Below are 17,104 nucleotides of genomic sequence, written 5' to 3'. Positions count from 1 at the left end.
CCAGTTATAGTTATGGGATTTGTATTTTTATATGATGAACATAGTGAGATCTCTTTCTCCTGACCTTCCCCTGTGGTTTGAAATTTAAGCTCCCTGACTACATTTTAAGGGTTGTCCTTCATTAGGTGATTCAGACCTACCTCATCATTGCAGTCATGAAATGTAAAAAAATAGATGAAGTGTAAAATTAGGCAGGACTAAATAATAATCAAAGAAAATTCTTATGATCTTCCTTCCCATGTTCCTTCCAAATTTTTTGTGTGCATTTTTTAATCATGTTGCCCCTTCTAAGACCTTGTCAAATGAGAGCAAATCTTGACAGTCATTGGTAAAACACCAAATTATTATTTCAGTCTTTCAGCCTAATAATGAAGGTTGTCCCCAGAGATATCTACAATAGTCTAGACTATCTTAGAATGAGGTTTATCCAGCAATCCTGGAACCTAGGGAAGGCCCACCATAAGATCCATCTAGCCAGAAGTCATTCCAAACCACCCTGGAACTTCCAGGGACCCTTCAGAACAGAGAGAAGCTGAAGCAACATTAAATGCATGCATCCTCAAATCAACTTGAATCATCGTTAGACCACATAAGTGTCATTTACCAGTATGTTGTGCCTAGAATATTAGCTTTTTGTTGAGACTAGATAGAACTCAATCCTTGTTTATTATAACAGGATATTTCATATGATAGCCTGGAGTCAGCCTAGACTAAGACTAAGCTGATTGTCCACAGGGCTGATAAGAGAAGCCTGGATGATAATCCTAGGAGAGAAAGGACAGACTCAAAAGTCTGTACTTAATGTCTTGTGTTTGATTATTTTTTTAAAGTGTTGCATATCCAGATAATATTTAGTCAAATAGCCCCTATAAGATATATATAAGATTGACATGTCTGATTTTTAGTTCCTCTTTCAACACATAGCTCATCTTCTGTTTAAAAGTTAATTATGGTGCAAGCAACTTTCAGGCTGGAAATTCTGTGGAAGCTTATCTTTTCCATTCTTGATGAGAGGCAAAGTCCTCAGCAACAAATTAACTCAGGAGAGAAAATGGTTTTTCTGAGAAAACAATAGCTTAAATATCTACAGAAAGTCCATAATTTCCACCTATTTTCACCTGAAATCATGAAGTATGTATTCTATTCAATTAAGAAAGCCTAACACCCAGAAAACATTTTAGAGATATTTTTAGGACTGTTCATATGTAATGATATTGTGATGACTTGAGATTCATTTAAAATGGATAACAATTTTCTTTCTTTTATAAGAGAAAGAATTCTACATGGCTTTGATTTTTTCTGAACACTTAAATAATCAGTATATTCCTGTATTATCCTGTGTTATTGATGACACACATCTGAGAACTAATTCTGAGAATTTAAAAAATCACTATGGTGTTACCATGGCCATTATCTGTCTTTAGAGCAAAATCTACTAGTTGCCTTCTAGTGGATACAATGTTTTACTAATTCAAAGGTCAGTATTCTTCAGAGCAAAAGAGAATATTTGTACATTTCTAGTATAGCTATGCCTTAATTGGACAGGCTAGCTTGCATAAATGGTATGATGTATGTAACCCAGTAAGTATGTCTTGTCTGTATTGCAGAAACACATCTGGACAAGAGCTGAAACAGCTTCACTGCTCTCAAAACAGCAAGACAGACATCCTTCATAAAATGAGCTGACAGAATTTTTGTAGTTCCAAATCTAGTTCACTGCCATATACATAGTCTAAATCTGATTGAATAGTAGTGTAGAAATCCTACAAGATTACTTCCCATTTCTGTTTTCATTAAAAGGCATTCTAGTTTAGTTGGACCTGCATTTTGTTACCCTATGATGCTTTAAGGAAAATAATTTAGTTCTGCTTTTTCAATATTTTAATACTGAAGCACTCTGTAGAATTTGCAAAATGGAGGAAGAGAGATGCTTATGGTAATACATAAATCATGCTAAAGGGAATAGGTAAAATGAACTTACATAGATAAAGTCCTCATATGTAATTTGATGTTGGACATGTATAGGTAACATTCTCATTTGCAATTTGATTTTACACATGTGTAGCTATGTCCATCAAACTATGCCTCTCTGTATTTTTTGTTGCTACATCTTATGAAAGAACACTTTCATTTCATAGGTACTGTGAACCCCTCTAAATGCGGTTGCCCCTTTGCCTTGAAGATGGCAGCATGTCAGCTTCTTCTGGAGATTACCACCTTCCTGCGAGAGACCTTTTCTTGCCTGCCCAGACCTCGCACTGAGCCTCTGGTGGTAAGTTAAAGCATGCATGTTAATGATCAGGTTACTTGGAGAGGCCAGATGTGTGGCTGGGTTTCCAGGATTCACTGTTTCTTTAAATGTTCCATGGCTAGTGTATCATATAATTTTAAAAATTCAACCAAGGGATTTTGAAACATGAAAAGAGATACTCTTTTCCTTATTACAAACAATAATAACTTCAAAGTTGATCTAGAAATCAATGAAGGTTGTACTACTGGATACAGTGTTTCGTTGATCACTATCAATTCTGCTGGAAATATCTAGGAGCCTTTAGCTTCCTTTACTCTATAAATATGAGGAGTTTTATGGCCAATGTTTTCCAGAACTCACCAACATATTTTTTATACCTACTGCTCATAAATCTGTATAGGAATGTGCTCCTTAATGAGGGTTCTCATTTAAATTATGAGTGAAAGTACTTCAGTATTTAGTGTCTAAACATCCCCAAATGTACATTGTTATTTCTGTAGCATTTCCTGTAGATTATGGATAGACAGAAATTAAGACCATGTGTGCGTGCACACATGCACACACACAATGCATATACACTCATGTATCGTGTACCATGAGGTCCTGATTTGTTTAACCAAGGATATAAATACTATGCAAGAACCAGCCATGTTGACAGAGTATGTGGCACGGGACACACCTTGGAACCAATTTTCCTTCATTCCTAGTTCCTTAACGGGCACCAAGTTTTCAGTGGTTCTTTCATCACAGGCATCATCCAGCTGGAGCTGAGGAACTAGACTAACTCATTTTTTTTCTTTCTCTATTCACAAAAGGCTTATAGCACTCTCCCAGAATAATTGTTATGTTAATAATCTCTGTGCTCCCATTTAAACAAACTTTACAATCCAGCACCTCTCCTGCTTTTTAAACCAAACTCAGCACAAGCAAGGCCATGTCCTAAGCAAGGCCAGGAGGGGAAGAAAGGGGAGTAAAAGAATGGGAGCTCTGGTGTCACAGTACAGCTCCTCTGCCTCTGGTTTTCCAGAATTCTAGGAAGACTATTTCCTCACACCGTAGAACATACAGTGGATATTTTCAAGTTAGAAATATTTATGAGTAAACTTCATGCTCTCAAGAGAAACACCCACATTTGGAATGTGAAACTACCATTTGGATATTGGAAAGGGAAGTTTCGTCTGCTGCCCTTATGTAATTTCGTAATAACCTGAAACTTTAATTTTCTGAGTTGTCATTTCGCTATTATATTGAGACTACTATATAAAATCAAATCAAGGCCACCACTCATCACATCTGTTGACCTCTATCAGTATTACTCCTATCAACATTCTAATGATGCTGAAGTTTTCATAAAAGCACAAAGTACATCTACTTTTAATTTCAGATTGTTAATGGTCACCATTTTGATCCACTGTAATAAAAAAAAAAAAAAAGAATCCTAAAGTTTGACTAGGTTATTTTTGTTTTCCCTTTCAATTCTGTAAAACTAGAGTTTAATGTTTCTTATTATTGTAGCATATTTATTTTTAAAAGATAATCAAATCTTCTAAATTTGATTAATATAATTAGACTAACCTGCAGTTAATCAGTTAACAAGAGGAAAAGTTTTACTTTAGGTTGCTGTTAATTGGGCCTCCAAAATCTTGTATTCATTACACTAGGATTTTAATTGTTAAAGTGTACATTTGTTCATTACGTCGAAATGTGGCCTTTATAACTTACAGAGGGAAAGAATCTTTTTTTCTAACCTTTAAGCTGTCTAACTCTAGTTGAGTTAGACAAGAAAACCAAGCCACATTCTAACTTATGGAAATATTTTACCAAGACAGAAATGCTTGCAATTGTTTTCTATTTTTAAATTGTGGTAAGAGCACCTAACATTGGATTTCTCCTCTTAATGAATTTTTAAGTGTATAATATGTTATTGTTGACTATAGATATAATGTTGAACAGCACATCTATAGAGCATCTTGCTTGATTGAAAATTTATACCTATCTATTAAGTAATGCCCCCATTGTGCTCTCACACCAAGTCCCTGGCAACCACCATTCCACTCTTTGATTCTATGAATTTGACTTTTTTAGGTACTTACTCATATAAGTAGAATCATGCAGTATTTGTCTTTCTGTAACTGTTATTTCACTTAGCATAATGTCTTCGAAGTTCATCCATGTTGTCGCATGTCAGAATTTCCTTCTTTTTTAAGGCTACATAGTTTTTTCAGAAATAGCACTAAACAGTAAATCCACAGAGTAAGCATAAATATAGCCAAAGTGACATTTTTTTCCCCAAATAGATCCTTAAATGTAACTTAATTAGTTTGCTTCCCCCTCTAACCAAAGAAACAACTTCTGGTAGCATTTTGTAAACCATGCAATTAAATTATGTCTAAATAAAGGAAAGGCAGTGTTTTTATAAGATGCATAGTCTAAAACAGCATAAGCAATTTTTTTCTAAATATTATCTTCCGAACTTGAGAACAGTAAAGGAATTTTTTTTTAATGAAATTTTGTTTATGAAACTGCTGGTCTGCCAAAAACTTTCCCAGTTGAATTAGTGAGACCAATGGACAATGTAATATGTCCAATAGACCAAGCAACATGTAATTATAACAGTAGCTCTATTTACAGAATTATAGTAATTGAAAACAACATATTGAATCCATATGTAGAAAATTGAAACTGGACTCTTTTCTTACACATTATACAAAAATTAACTCAAGATGGATTAAAGACTTAAATGTAAAACCCAAAACTATAAAAACCCTAGAAGAAAATCTAGGCAGTACCATTTAGGACACAAGCACAGGCAAAGATTTCATGACGAAAACAGCAAAAGCAATTGCAACAAAAGCAAAAATTGACAAATGGGATCTAATAAAACTAAAGAGCTTCTGCACACAAATGAAACTATCATCAGAGTGAACATACAGCCTACAGAATGGGAGAAAACTTATTGAGTCTACAAGTAACTAACTAATTTACAAGAAAAAAAACAAACAACCCCATTAAAAAGTGAGCAAAGGACATGAACAGGCACCTTAAAAGAAGACATTTATGTGGCCAACAAACATATGAAGAAAACTTCAACATCACTGATCATTAGAAAAATGCAAATCAAAACCACAGTGAGATACCATCTTGTGCCAGTCAGAATGGTGATTATTAAAAAGTCAAAAAACAACAGATGTTGGTGAGGCTGTGGAGAAATGGGAATACTTTTACACTGTTGGTGGGTGTATTAGGGTTCGCTAGAGGGATAGAACTAATAGGATAGACATGTATATAAAGGGAAGTTTATTAAGGAGTATTAACTCACACTATCACAAGGTTCCACAATAGGCCATCTGCAAGCTGAGGAGCAAAGAAGCCAGCCCCAGTCCCAAAGCTTGGGGTCTGATGTTTGAAGGCAGGAAGCATCCAGAATGGTAGAAAGATATGAGCTGGGAGGCAAAACTGGTCTATTCTTTTTTTTTCTTTTTTTCTTTTTCTCCTAAAATATTTCTGTGTAAAATAACAGTCTAGTCTTTTTATGTTCTTCTGTCTGATTTTTATTATGGCCACACTGGCAGCTGATTAGATTGTGCCCACCCAGATTAAGGGTGGGTCTTCCTTTCCCAGTCCACTGACTCAAATGTTAATCTCCTTTGGCAACACTCTCACATACACACCTAGGAACAATACTTTCCATCCTTCATTCCGATCAAGTTGACACTCAGTATTAACTGTCACAGTGGGAATGCAAATTAGTTCCACCATTGTGGAAAAAATTAGAAAAATACTGTATAAAAATAAAATCAGAATTATATATATATTTTTTCAGGTCTTTCAAAAGTACTTTGTAAATTAATAATTACATATGATCTTGACTAGGCACAGTGGCTTATGCCTGTAACCCCAACACTTTGGGAGGTTAAGGTGGGAGGATCACTTGAGGCCCAGAGTTTGTGACCAGCCTGGGCAATATAACAAGACCTTATATCTACAAAAAATAAAAAATGATTTCAAAAATAAAAATAAAAAACAATAAATATGATCTTTAGGATAAACAAATCTCTATTCACAGAACAAGTCAAATTCTCAGTTTAGGGCCTCAGAACCAAACTTCTATTAAATAATTACACTCCCCAAGGCTTACTTTATTATATGTGATTACTGTGTTCAGCCTCAGACAATGATGGAACTCCTGTCATATTTAGGTCTTCCTAGAAGGGAGTAAGAAATTCCTCCAATGTGCAATAACGTTTTGAGCCTCTGGCCTTCATGCATGAGGTTTCTTAAGGCTGAACTGTGTTTCCCCACTTGTTTGCCAAGCTAACTCTACTTAATCCTTGAGGCTTAACTCAAACATCAACTCTTTATTCATTTTATATTTCTGTGTAACAAACCAGCTAAATTTCTGGTTTTTTACACAGGAATTTAGCTATTCACAATAGCATAAACATATCTTACAATTTGGAGGTCAGAAATCCAAGACAGGTCTTGCTAGGCTAAAATCAAGGCATTGGCAAGGCTGTATCCATTCCTAGGGCTCTAGAGAAGAATCTGTTTCCTCACTCTTTATTCATCTTCTAGAGGCCACCCACATTTCTTGGCTCATAGCCCCTTCCTCCATCTTTAAAGCTGAAACATAGCATCTCTCTCATCTTTCTTTCATAGCCACAGCTTCCTCTGACTACAGCCTGGAAAGTCTCTCCACTTTTAAGGATTTGTGATTGGGCCCATTTAGCTAATACAGAATAATCTCCCAATCTTAAAGTCCTTAACCTTAATCACATCTACAAAATTCTTGTTGCCATGTAAGGAGACATAATCACAGGTCCCAGCTATTAGGGCATCTTCGGGGCACTATTATCCTGCTGAGCACAGTTCCAAGTCTGATTTCTGAGCCCCTACTCTCTCAGTCTTGAAATTTATCACTTGTTTACCTTCTCAGTTTCTATCTTGGGATTCTGAGCTCCTTTAGAGATAAAAACCATTCCTTATTTATCCTTCAGTACCTAAACATTCATGCTTAGTGCATGATTTTTAAATAAAAGATAAAGGCCAAAGATGAAGCCAAAACTGTGGACAAGGAGTTAGAAGGTAAGGAAGATAGTTCTGGATTTGGATCAAGGTCTATGCTTTTGGAAGGTAAAGCATGTGAGAAGAAGGGTGAGAAAAACTATGAATTAGGAAAGATTTTATTTATTTTTTAAGCCAAGAATAGCTTTTCATGGTCACAATCTAAAATTAACATTAGATAAAGGAATCTGGCTGTTTAAATGCAGCTGTGTATAATTCAAAATGGAGGGCGGTGTGCCGCAAGACCAACACAGTGCTGGGGAGATGCCAGCACTTATGTGCTCCTCACTGGCGTTTTAGGACTTGGAAAGCTGCAGACTTCGTTTGGACCCCGAGTTGGACCGGCACAGATATGAGAGGAAGATCAGCTTTGCTGGGGTCCTGGATGAAAATGAAGACTCAAAAGATTCTCTCCACAGCAGCAGCCACACTCTCAAATCAGATGCAGGAGTCGAGGAGAAGAAAGGTATGGAAACACAAAGATTCGTTCACGTTTCAGAACTTCTCATAAGATATTTGCACTGGGGTCTAAACTACAAAAGTGTATACCTAAATTGTTGATTCCCTACAGTACTGACTGTGTAGGCTTTATGATGGAAAAATCACACTTGTTAGAGGTAGGACTCTGCAGTCAGAGAAGCCTGGCTTCCAATTCCAGCTCAGAAACTCCATATTCTATTAAAGCTGTAAGATGAACCATTATTTTATTTACCAATAAGGAAAGAAAAATACTCCCAATTGTTGTTTTTTTTTTTTTTTTTGAGATGGAATCTCACTTTGTTGCCCAGGCTGGAGTGTAGTGGCGCAATCTCGACTCACTGTAACCTCCGCCTCCCAGGTTCAAGCAATTCTCCTGCCTCAACCTCCCAAGTAGCTGGGACTACAGGCACGTGCCACCATGCCCAGCTAATTTTTTGTATTTTTAGTAGAAACATGGTTTCACTATGTTAGCCAGGATGGTCTCGATCTCCTGACCTCATGATCCGCCCACCCACCTCAGCTTCCCAAAGTGCTGGGATTACAGGTGCCTGCCACCACACCTGGCTAATTTTTGTATTTTTAAAAAATTTTCTTAATATGCTTTCATTAAAATGTAAAACATAATAAAATGAGAAAAAATAACATTATATTTCTCAATTATCTTAACATCAATGCCATCCATTCATAGCAAATTCTTAGGGACCATTACTTAATGTGAAACTAATTTGGTAAATAGAATCTCATTTTAAAAACTATACCTCTGTTAAATACTTGTGGGGCCAGTCTCATCAATTAATAAAGCACTAGGCTTATTTAGTCATTTTTATAAAACTATGAAGAGAGAAAGAACAGCTACAGTCTTTCTGCATTGCTAAATGCACATTAAACAAGTTCCATAACCATGGAATAGACCAGATATTAACCAGATGTGAAGGCTTTATATTTGAGTTTTTAAATGGGAGACAACCTTATGAGTCTTCAAGTAATATAGTCAGCCTACAGGTTGCTTGTTTTTCAATAGATTTGAAAATTTTCAATATTTTCAATAGATAAGAATGACCTAGAAAAGTTATTTATGGAACCATGTTATTTAAGAAAGATAAAAGTGTTACAGCGTTTACAGAATTTCTTTTGGCCTGGCTGAGAATGTTTTCTAGACAGTGGTATTTTAAAAATAGTTCAGTATTTTCCATCTGCCCATATCATTTCCATTATAATTAACTGAAATTCACCCACTTACATGCACATACACACCTTGGCCTAATATGATCGTGCATGTTTCTGTTCCTAAGTCTTTTTTTTCTTAATCATACTTTAAGTTCTGGGATACATGTGCAGGTTTGTTACATAGGTATACACATGCCATGGGGGTTTGCTGCACCCATCAACCCGTCATCTACATTAAGTATTTCTCCTAATGCTATCCCTCCCCTAGCCCCAACCCCCCTACAAACCCCAATGTGTGATGTTCCCCTCCCTATGTCCATGTGTTCTCATTGTTCAACTCCCACTTACGAGTGAGAACATGCAGTGTTTGATTTTTTGTTCTTGTGTTAGTTTGCTGAGAATGATGGTTTCCAGCTTCATCCATGTCCCTGCAAATGACATGAACTCATCCTTTCTTATGGCTGCATAGTACTCCATGGTGTGTATGTGCCACATTTTCTTAATTTTTATATTTTTAGTAGAGACAATGTTTCATCTTGTTGGCCAGGCTGGTTTCAAACTCCTGACTTCAGGTGATTCACCCACCTAGGCCTCTTAAAGTGCTGGGATTACAGGTGTGAGCCACCATGCCCAGTCACTTGTCCTTTATTCTTATTGAAAAAGGACTTTCAGACCTAATTAGATGTAGTTTATCATTATTATTATTATTATTATTATTATATATCATTCTTGTGCAATCCTAAATATATGTAGATAAAATAAACTGGTTAAAGTTTTTGTAGACCTTCTTCAATTCAGAGTTCAAATGTCTTACTTTTAAATTCACAGTTATCTAATGTCCATGTTTCTATATGTGATAATGTCTTCTGTGTCATCACAATGTTAGTGATACATCATTTCTTAAGTGGATTCATAAAAGAAGTAAAGCTTTTTGTACTAATTACTTAAACCAGTTTGCACTCACGTGAAGTTAGCCCACCTTTAGTCTCTCTTCAGGAATGTTGCTAAACACATCTGACTTACCCCCTCACCCATCCACCTACCCCTCACTATCACTTGGCTCCTTATGGTTAAAAGATCCCGTCACTCATTCTGTTTATCTTTTTTGCTGGTGCTTCACACAGAGAAGCAATAACAAATGTGTCACAACTGCTACCTGCCACAAGTGATCATAAGATGTCATCTCTTGCATGACGAATACCAATTTCCAACTATGTTAAAATGTGAACAAGTTGTGCATCTTAAAATGGGTGAAATGTAGTAGTCACTATGTGGCCTTGTCCAAATTACTTACCTTGTAAGCCACAATTCTCTTTTCTGTAAACTGGGTTTGCACCTACTGTATTGTGATGTTCAAAACTTTTAGTAACACAATGCAAGTGAAGTATAACCTTAATTCCTGGTGAATTGTAGGTACACAATAAATAGCTATTGTTGTTGAGTTTTCTTATATACATCATGAGCATCTAGATTAGAACCCACACAGAAAATCCTGTGAACTAAAGATTGCAAAGTTTTAAGTTGCCCTCTGGAGCCTCCTTTAAACTGCCAACTTCGCTATTTGATTTTGCCATTTTTAAAATTCCATTGCCAGTCAATATTTTTCCAATGAATTTCAATTAAAAGAACATCTGCACACTTGTTAGAAAAGTCAAGGATGATTTTATGCGTTGAAGTATTTTCCAGCATCCTATAGACAATGACTCGATAAATATTGGACAACAATGAATGAATGATTCTTAGAAGGAATACCCCTATATAGAGAAAACACAAAATATTTAAAAGGCAATGGGTGTACATTGGGGAAAGTTTGAATAGTTTAAGATCAAAATGTTGTCACAACATTTTTAAAATACAGATCATCATATATCATATTCTATTTAATTTATGGCCAAAAGAGGCCATGTTGCAGGAAGGATAAGCCAAGTCGAGCAATTTTTGAGTATGAAGAAGTATGAAATCAGTATTTTTTTCAAATATTATTTACTTCAGACAATTATACTGCACATGATGAGAAACTTTCCTCTTTTAAATATAATCCAAAGAGATTTTAATTTAGAAGGCAGTCTTTTCTTTCCTCAAAGGTATTATGCTAACTATATTTAAAGTACTGGATAAAAATTCCTAGTATTGACATTATAAAACTTCAGCAGAATAAATTCTATACCAATTTATAACATAAAATATGTGATTAATTTTAAGAACACTTTAATTTGATTATTATTTACGTAAATTGGCTTTCATGTTTAAACACTCAAATGTTGAGTATTTTTTCTACTCATAGAATCATCATGTTAATATATGAAAGTTGTTTAATAAATGCAGAATGGAAAACTGGAGCTATAAGTAAAATGAGAATATATCCAAAAGATGTCCTTAATCAGTTGGTAAAAATCTTCCCAAAGATTCCTAAATATTCCTTATTCCATTTGGCAAGCTGTCGGCTAATAAACTCAATGGGGAAAATGAAGACAATAGAGACCCTGCTAATTACAGTTATTAAAATTATATGCCATTTGTTTTATAAAACCCAAAGATACCAGTTCTTGAAATGAACAACCTGAGGACAATTCAGATTCTACCATGAAAAATTCAAGTGAAATAATTCATTAGAATAGTAGGAGATGGGTCAGAAAGTTATGCAAAGGGCAAACAGGGTCTGGTAGATATGGTTAGAAATTTAATTCTGTTTTAAGGGCATCAGAGTTGTTGATAGGTTTCACCAGGAATGTGATATAAGGCATGTATTTATGATTTATGCATTTAAAAGTTGCCTCAATCTATGGGAATGGAGGGAAAGGTGAAGCAGTGAGGTAGTTACATTAGTCCAGGGAAGAGGGGATGGAGCTGTCAAAATTTTATGATATTTTGAAATGTACAGCCAGCAGGACTTGCTAATTGATACAATGTGAGGTGAAAGAAAAGGCCAAAGATGTTTTCTACAATTTAGATGGATTTGTTTCACTTTCATATTAGTTCTTGTTGTCATGGAGATAAAGACTAAAATTCAATGCTGCACAATCTCAACTGATGTTTTTCATGTACAATACCAAATATAAATTCTAACTGCTGTACCCCTTGTAAATAACCAATGCAGTAATTCTGAACTGTAATTTTTCAGTGCTATAGGATATCTCCAGCTATCCTTTCTGGTAGAACAGGCTCTCAAAATTAAATTTCTTCTGATTACATTAATTTGGGTTTATTTTGTTGTTTCTGTGGGCCAAAAAGTGTCATAAAATTAGGCAAAGAATATTAGTGTGTGACTCTGAAAAATCTAAGAATTATCTGTTTCGTATTTTCTCTACTTCTGAATCTACTTAGACATGAAATTGTAGTCACAGTCATTAAAATTTTAATTATATTCTGTTTCAAATGTATTTCAGATGATAAAGTCTCAATTAAACATAAAAATAATATTGGAAAATAGAGTGTGTGAGTTTTGTGCTATAATTAAAATACAGCATTATGGTTCATAGTCTTTGTGGGATTTGTCTAACTGTGCTGCAAGCAATTCCATCCAGATGTGAAATTCTACTCAGATGTGTTCAAGGAGCTCCATGAGGCCTTTACCAGCTGTGTGGTGATAATTTTAGTCTTTCTCCATCACAACAGTAAATCAAAACATTCACATTGTTCAGCAGGAATACTTCTGACCTCCTTTAAATGGCATTAAAAGTCTACATTTGGCTAACATTTTAGTTATACAAGTTCTATCACAGTCACATATTAACTCTCCCGTGAATGAGAAACCTGAAATTAATGTGCAAACTTTCTGATTTGGACTTTTAAAATATTAATAACTGTGCCTTAAATAATTAATAAGAAATCTTGTTCATGTCTTAAGGAGGTACCCTTATAAAGTTGGCCCCTTCCTGATAATGGACTTTAAGCCCTGAAAAGTTACTTTATCCCACCCTTATGAAATCAATGTGTGACAACACTAAATCTTCAAAAGAAAAGGAAGGAGGTGTGTATATGACTATGGGATGCTGTTGATTTAAGGAAAGATAGGCTTCAAGTTTAAATGCATTTCTTTTGCCCTTTTATTTTCCTTACTGATTACTGTTTCTTCCAGAACACTAAAGATGAATAATGCATATTCTTCTTGGTATGCATAGACTGTAAGGTTGGCTCAGGGAGTTGCGCCATTTGGAATCACATCTCACCCAGCCTTTTGACTGAGAGGAGGATAGTATGAAATCATAGGTGCATTGAAAATGGACCATTTCACACTCATGCTCACTCAAAGCCCCTCAGTGAAAACAGACTGTTTAGTGCCTTTGCTGAGGAGCAGAGTGGAAGCCACTGCTGACTATTGGAGAGAGAAGCACCTTTGGTTCTTATTTCTGAATGAGGTATTCCAAAATGAAGGGATTTATATGACCGCATACAGAGTCTGTAAGTCCCATTTCGAAAGGAAAGCAAAAACAAATGGTTTGTGGTTCTCTTGAATCAAGGAATCCTGTGATACAAGTGTACTCATAGTCCTAGTTGATGCTACCCCAAGGGCACACTCATGCTTGTGAAACCTGGGCCAGAAAGAGAACAGTTTGTTCCCAGTTCCAATGAGCTTTGTGTCCAAGAAAGAAGCTTCACCAGACCTTCCTGGTGGTTCCTGCAGGAATGGGGGCTTGGGAGAAGCTCCTTGTCCAGAGGACTCATCCAGGCCAGCAGAGGAGGCTGATCAGGGACAAGTTGGGGAGAGATGGATATAACACTGGCTGGGGAATACTAAGGGGGAAAAAGCCCTATTTTATTCTTTTAATACAGTTCCCAGCAGGAAGATCAGGATAGGAGGTTCTCGCCTGCTCCAGATTAAAGGAACCCGCAGTTTCCAGGTGAAGAAGGGGGGTTCCTTGTCCAGCATTCACCGGGTCGGCAGCTTAAAGAGCAGCAAGCTATCACGGCAGGACTCAGAGTCTGAGGCTGAGGAGCTGCAGCTGTCCCAGAGCAGGGACACTGTCACTGACCTAGGTAACATAGAGGAGTGGGGTGTGCAGGGACGTGGGGGGTAGGAAGACAGGGCCCAAGTCCCGAAACAGCTGAAGTCCATTTCCTTACACTTAAGTAGATGGAGGGTAGAACCATAGGGTAGACAACCTATTCAGCCTGAAAACCATACTACCCTTGCTAGAGCAAGGCAACTCAAGCCTTGATGTGCATACAGGTTGCTCAAGCCTTGATGTGCATACAGGTCACCAGAGAGGCTTGTTAAAATGCAGATTCTGATTCAGCAGATCTGGGGTGGGGATCTGAGATTCTACATGTTTAACAAACTTCCTGGTGGAGCCAATGCTGCTGACTCAAGGACCACACTTTGAGTAGCAAGGATGTGGAGTATACTTTGGGAAAGAAAGCACTTTAATGACAAGAATAGTTTTTGAAATTCAGGTGTTTGTGTATCCATTCTTTTGATCAGAACCTTCAATGTCAAATGTAGTAATTCCCTTAGGGAGAGCTACCTAATGATTCTCTATATTTTAAAGTCTCTATTCAACAGTATGAACAACCAAAATATCAGAGAGAAAAGTTTGTCTAGACTTGACAATAAGTGGTCTTCAACAAGTCATTTAGCTTTTCAGGGATTTGTTTTCTGTGATTACACAGTGAGAATAATTCTTGCCTACAATGCAGGGATGAATGAACCTTAGAATGAACTCAATATACAGTCAAAACATGAGAGTTATAGATTGTCATTGTAGGATCAAAAGAGATTCCAAAGACCAAAATATGCCTTTCAACATATGGGTCCTAATTAGTATGTTAATAGACAAGCAAAAGATTAGTCATGAAAACAGAACTCACCAGCTGCCTAGCATTAAATATTAGGTAAAAGTTGAAGCATTGACTTTGCCATTCAGTCTCTGTGTGAGAGGCAAAATAGAAAGTTCTCCTTACTAGGTAAGTAGTTTCAAAAGTCAGCAATAAGTGTGGATAAATTATCGATCGAGGCTGCTGAAATAAAAGCTGAGTATATTTAATCAAAGAAGGTTTAAAATAGAAAATGCTTCTGTATCCACCCACCCTCGCCTTTGAAAATAGCTAATTTATGCATTACTTAAGATTCAGCTTATTTCTTAAGGAGACATTTTTTTTTGTTTGAAGCTAGAGCATTATCATCAGTTAATTTGGGGGGAAATTATTGCAGTTAATTATTTAAATTGATTTATCCTGACCAGATGAGTCAAAAGAGCCAAGCTAAAGACATTGTTTTGTCATTAAAAAGATCCATAAAAGCTTCAGATTTGAGGGGAAAGCTTTGTTGTGTAGTCTACCAAGTAGGGAATTCTTTTTTTTTTTTTTTGAAACGCAGTTTCGCTCTTGTTACCCAGGCTGGAGTGCAATGGCGCGATCTTGGCTCACCGCAACCTCCACCTCCTGGGTTCAAGCAATTCTCCTGCCTCAGCCTCCCGAGTAGCTGGGACTACAGGCACGCGCCACCATGCCCAGCTAATTTTTGTATTTTTAGTAGAGACGGGGTTTCACCTTGTTGACCAGGATGGTCTCGATCTCTTGACCTCGTGATCCACCCGCCTCGGCCTCCCAAACTGCTAGGATTATAGGCGTGAGCCACTGCGCCCGGCCAGAATTCTTGAGAGATATCTCCTATACTTTCCCACAGAGAAGAGTTTGGACACAAAGGCTGTCCACAGTTGGACATAATTGCTTCTAAATTCCCTTAGTTTTTCAGACGTACCTGCCCATCTTTGAAATAGCTCTGGTAGCACTAGAGCACTAGCCCTAGCTGCAGTCACAGAACAGAGGCAGCATTCACTGTGAGGCAGGTTAGTTGGCATCTCTCCTTAAATACACCTGCAAGGTCTGGTCAGTCTGGAATGGAATTGGGCACACTCAATCAATAACTGGCTCATCTCAGCAATTCAAGGACTTGACTCTGTTCTTTTTTCTGCTCCCATCTCTCAAAATGGAAGCCACCATAACAGAGATCATAAATGTCTTTGAAATTGCCAGTTCAGCTGGTGGTGAAGGGAACAGCTCCTATTAATATTCATCCAACAAAGTCAGTGCTATGCCCTGTAACCCACTGGGCCATGGTAGTCTGCCCTAGGATTCAGAAGCATGGTATACCAGACCAACATACTCTCAAGGGAGACCAGACACTGAAACCTTTCTTGGTATTTTTCTTTTGAAGAAGGGAGTCCTTGGAGTGCAAGTGAGCCCAGCATTGAGCCCGAGGGAATGAGTAATGCCGGTGTGGAGGAGAATTACCACAGAAACATGTCATGGCTTCATGTAAGTAGGAATCTCAGAAAGAGCCCTGAGATCAATTTCTTTTGGTACTGGGGAAGATCTGAGGAGGGAAGACAAGAGGTTATACTAAATCATCAATTCAATCTAACCTCCAAGAGAAAGCAGACGCTTATGTTTTAGCTGAATATCTCAACACTCTCTAGGATTGGTATTCTGCTGGATTGTACTCATCTTAAGCTTAACTAAGACCAAGCTTCTTTGTTATGGCTGGCTTGTGGGTCACCATAAGTCAGGGAAAATCATGAGGCCAGGTTGGTAGTCAAGATAACCTGAATGACACAGAGTAGGCATCACCATCAGTTTTATACAGCTTACTATGAATTCTGAGAGCAAAATCATGGTGTTGCTCTTGGGTGTGCATTAGATAAAATTTTAAACTAGGGCAAGGACACTTTAAGATGGCGAATGTCATATGTCCAAGGGTGAGCCAGAGGGCACAGACAGGAAGTTATCCCAAGGAAACTCTGGGCATGGATTTGAGTTCAACTTGAGCTGAGCATGAAGAAAGAAGGAGAAAGGTAAGGAAATGTAACCTCAGTTGTACAAGAGGCACGGTATCCCCAGGACCATCACTGGGGCCACCATTTGCCCTGATTTTAATCTGACTTCCTGGGAAGGTCAGATGAGCACTAGCTGGTGCATAATGGTCTTCAGATAGATGGTGGTTCACCTTCACTATGGAAGCGGTCCCCAGAATTGGTTGATTTGAGAATCTCTGAGGCAGTTGTCGTTGTTCTTTTTTTTAAAGAAACTTTTTAGTGAACTCTAATGCACTCACTGAAAAGCATACAAAACCTGTGTATACAGCTCAATACATTTTTATAAAGTAGATACACCTGCATAACCACTGCCAGGTTGAGAAAACAT

At 37.1% G+C, this 17,104-nt stretch overlaps 1 protein-coding gene across 11 annotated transcripts in view; it reads left to right on the top strand.

Annotated features, from left to right (window-relative positions):
* Positions 1-17,104, top strand: part of UNC80 (unc-80 homolog, NALCN channel complex subunit) — a 228,801-nt gene that overhangs the window by 107,000 nt on the left and 104,697 nt on the right. For 10 of the 11 annotated variants that reach the window (XM_021667055.2, XM_021667047.2, XM_021667043.2 and 7 more), the window contains 3 exons: positions 2,139-2,272; positions 7,616-7,781; positions 16,119-16,219. In XM_021667055.2, coding sequence (XP_021522730.2) covers positions 2,139-2,272; positions 7,616-7,781; positions 16,119-16,219 — 401 coding nt within the window. Of the gene's footprint in view, positions 1-2,138; positions 2,273-7,615; positions 7,782-13,735; positions 13,940-16,118; positions 16,220-17,104 lie in introns of all 11 variants that reach the window. The other variant, XM_064373045.1, reaches the window with a different exon arrangement.

This window comes from Aotus nancymaae, unplaced genomic scaffold, assembly GCF_030222135.1.
Source record: "Aotus nancymaae isolate 86718 unplaced genomic scaffold, 86718_ANA_hifiasm-v0.15.2.pri h1tg000008l, whole genome shotgun sequence".
NCBI classification, from domain to species: Eukaryota; Metazoa; Chordata; class Mammalia; order Primates; family Aotidae; genus Aotus; species Aotus nancymaae.
Note: the sequence above shows the minus strand (reverse complement) of the source record. Positions and strands in the feature narration are given on the sequence as shown.